This window comes from Hippopotamus amphibius, chromosome 11 (genome assembly GCF_030028045.1).
Source record: "Hippopotamus amphibius kiboko isolate mHipAmp2 chromosome 11, mHipAmp2.hap2, whole genome shotgun sequence".
NCBI lineage: Eukaryota > Metazoa > Chordata > Mammalia > Artiodactyla > Hippopotamidae > Hippopotamus > Hippopotamus amphibius.
The window spans coordinates 59,060,088-59,062,585 of record NC_080196.1 but is presented as its reverse complement, the minus strand read 5'-3'; the positions used below and the strand labels follow the sequence as shown (position 1 = coordinate 59,062,585).

The following is a 2,498-nucleotide window of genomic DNA, read 5'->3' as shown; positions in this document are numbered from 1 at the left end:
AACCTGAAGGTGTTCCTTGGGTGGAAATTGGGGCTGCAGATGACACTCTAAGCTCCTTTCTGGGAGTTCAAATCAGCTTCATTACATGATTAAGATGTTATCCAATAGAGTTTTCTACTTTATAAAGTTATAAAGTTGTTCTGTGCAATAAGTATGTTTTGTTCAGATTCTTCAGACTATGTAAATATACCACTCCTCAAATACATTTATGTGTGTAATCTTGGTATGTATTAATGTCTTTTCCATGAATTAATTATTCCTTTAATGGTTACAAAATAGTGATTTTCCAATTGCTTCAGTTTTTCTACATCCATTAGTTGTCATTCTGTTAAAAAGAGAATTTTATTTGCCCTTTCTTTCTTTCTTTCTTTCTTTCTTTCTTTCTTTCTTTCTTTCTTTCTTTCTTTCTTTCTTTCTTTCTTTCTAGTGGGTTTTGTGGCTTTCCATTTTCTCCAATGATTTAGAATACAGATTTTAAAAGATTCTTAAATTGTTTTAGTTTAGGATTAGTAACAGTCCTTTCAGCCTAGCTTCTTCTTTCTTTTAACTTACCTCCTTTATTCTTTGAGGATTTTTTACTTTCTAGCCCAGCAAAATGAAATAGCCTTATTTTGTACTTTCCTTCTGCTCCCCTTGGTTTATTTTACTGGAAATGGTATATGGAAACCAAGTTCTGGATGTTCAGTGTTCTCACTGATACTGGAATGTCATTGCTCCCAGTCATTTCAGTGAAGAGAGTTAGGAAATAAGTGTAAGTACACACACACACATGCACACATCTATACTTACTTCTATACATATCTACATATACCTGTATTTAAATAGAAAAGCATATGTAAATATGAATATATATTTACTTAAAAATATAAATGTTATATGTATGTATATAATATATAATTGTATATATGTAACAGCATGACATTATATCATTATATTCAATTCTAATCCAGTATTTCAGGTTCATTCTAATTTTTTTTCTTTTCCTGTATCTTAACTCACAATTCAACACTGTAGAACTTGGTTACTATTGTTCCACATAGGCTTCAACTGCACCAGGCCATCTCTTCAGCTTGCTGGGTCCAGTCTTCCTTGCTTCTTTGTATGGGCCCCACTGCTGTCAGTTTGACAAGAAGGAAGGGTGAGACATAACGCTATATTTTTTTTATTACATCTTTCTATGTTTATCCTTATTTTCCATTTCTATTGAGAGCTTTTGAGAGCAACAATTAAATCTTACACTTCAGTGTGTCTCTTAAAAATGCCCAGTACAATGCCTTACCCACAATTTGTAACTGGAAAACTATGGGATGAATTCTACCAACACACATGTTTAATTTAGCCTGTTTTTTTGCTTTCTGTTTTGTTTTCGTTTTTTGGCTCTTTTGAGTTTATTGCATGAAGGAGTTACACTAGTCCAAGTTAAAAGCAGACCCCAAATGGTTACATTGTACAAGCTGTGAGGTTTTTAAACATGTAACAAGGGGCAGAATGGAAATTCTACTCATTGCAAGGAAATCCTCACTTAAGCTTCGGTGAACCAAAAGTGCTTAAAACCCACAAACCTTCAGCTGGTAGTCCTTAGCCAGTCCAGTCTCTATGAGGAACTGGCATATGTTCTTCTGCTGGTCACCCTGCAGCTGAATTACTTCTCCATATTCTGGATGCTCAATTACAGTACCATTGCAGGCAAATTTCTTCTTAAATGCCTTCACTAGTTTCTTTTTATTGTAATCATCAGTGGTCCCTTGGATAGTAGTAAAGATCCTCCTGCCATTTCTCTGTTGAATTCTTATATGGATATAATCCTCAGTGCCAGCAGGAAGCAGATCATCGCCCTTGCTTGCATCAGCAAAGGGGTTGAAAGAGTGGAGATTCCGGATAGTGGACATGCAATACGATTCCTTTTCCTCCGTGGAAACGGCCTGAGGAAGGCAGTGGCTGGAGAAGGTGTGTGTGTGTTGGGGGAGGGGAACTCAGAGGGTCATGAAGTGAGTGGTCTCAAGGGGGAGGCTGCTGAGTCCTCGGTGGTGGCTCAGTGACTGGGGCTTAGCCTGCTTTTACAACAAAAATTTTAAAGCAAAAATATTTATTTAAAACAAAGGTAATATATTTAAAAAGAAACATAATATATTGAAAAAATAAACTAAACAAAATAATGTGTTTTTAAAACAAAAATAAACTTATTTCAAAATTTATTTTATGGAAATTTTACACATAGATTTCAATTTCTGACTTATCTCAGAAATCAGAAGTTATGGCATCAGTGGACTTATACTCCTGCCCGAGAGAGAGAAAACAAATAAGAAGCTGCTTCCATATGTAGATGGACACCTACTAATAGTTCAGCTCAGATCCCTGCCATGATTGGTCTCACTGACTATCTGGCACTTGATGGAATTTGAGTTCATAGCCTGACACACAGGAGGCAGTGGTTGAAATTATGAATATTTGTTAGTTAATTGATTACTCGAGGTCATGTTTATAGAGTTCCAAGTCAA

The 2,498-nt window shown here is 35.5% G+C and overlaps 1 protein-coding gene across 1 annotated transcript; it reads right to left on the bottom strand.

Moving 5' to 3' along the window:
• Positions 1–1,547: 1,547 nt before the first annotated feature.
• LOC130831995 (eukaryotic translation initiation factor 1-like) lies at positions 1,548–1,889 on the bottom strand. The gene has a single exon (XM_057700523.1). The coding sequence runs from the start codon at positions 1,887–1,889 to the stop codon at positions 1,548–1,550; it is 342 nt and encodes a 113-aa protein (XP_057556506.1).
• Positions 1,890–2,498: the final 609 nt, after the last annotated feature.

Bases quoted from the DNA above. Each gene is read 5' to 3' on its own strand.
- LOC130831995 (XM_057700523.1), bottom strand. From the start codon at position 1,889: ATGTCCACTATCCGGAATCTCCACTCTTTCAACCCCTTTGCTGATGCA.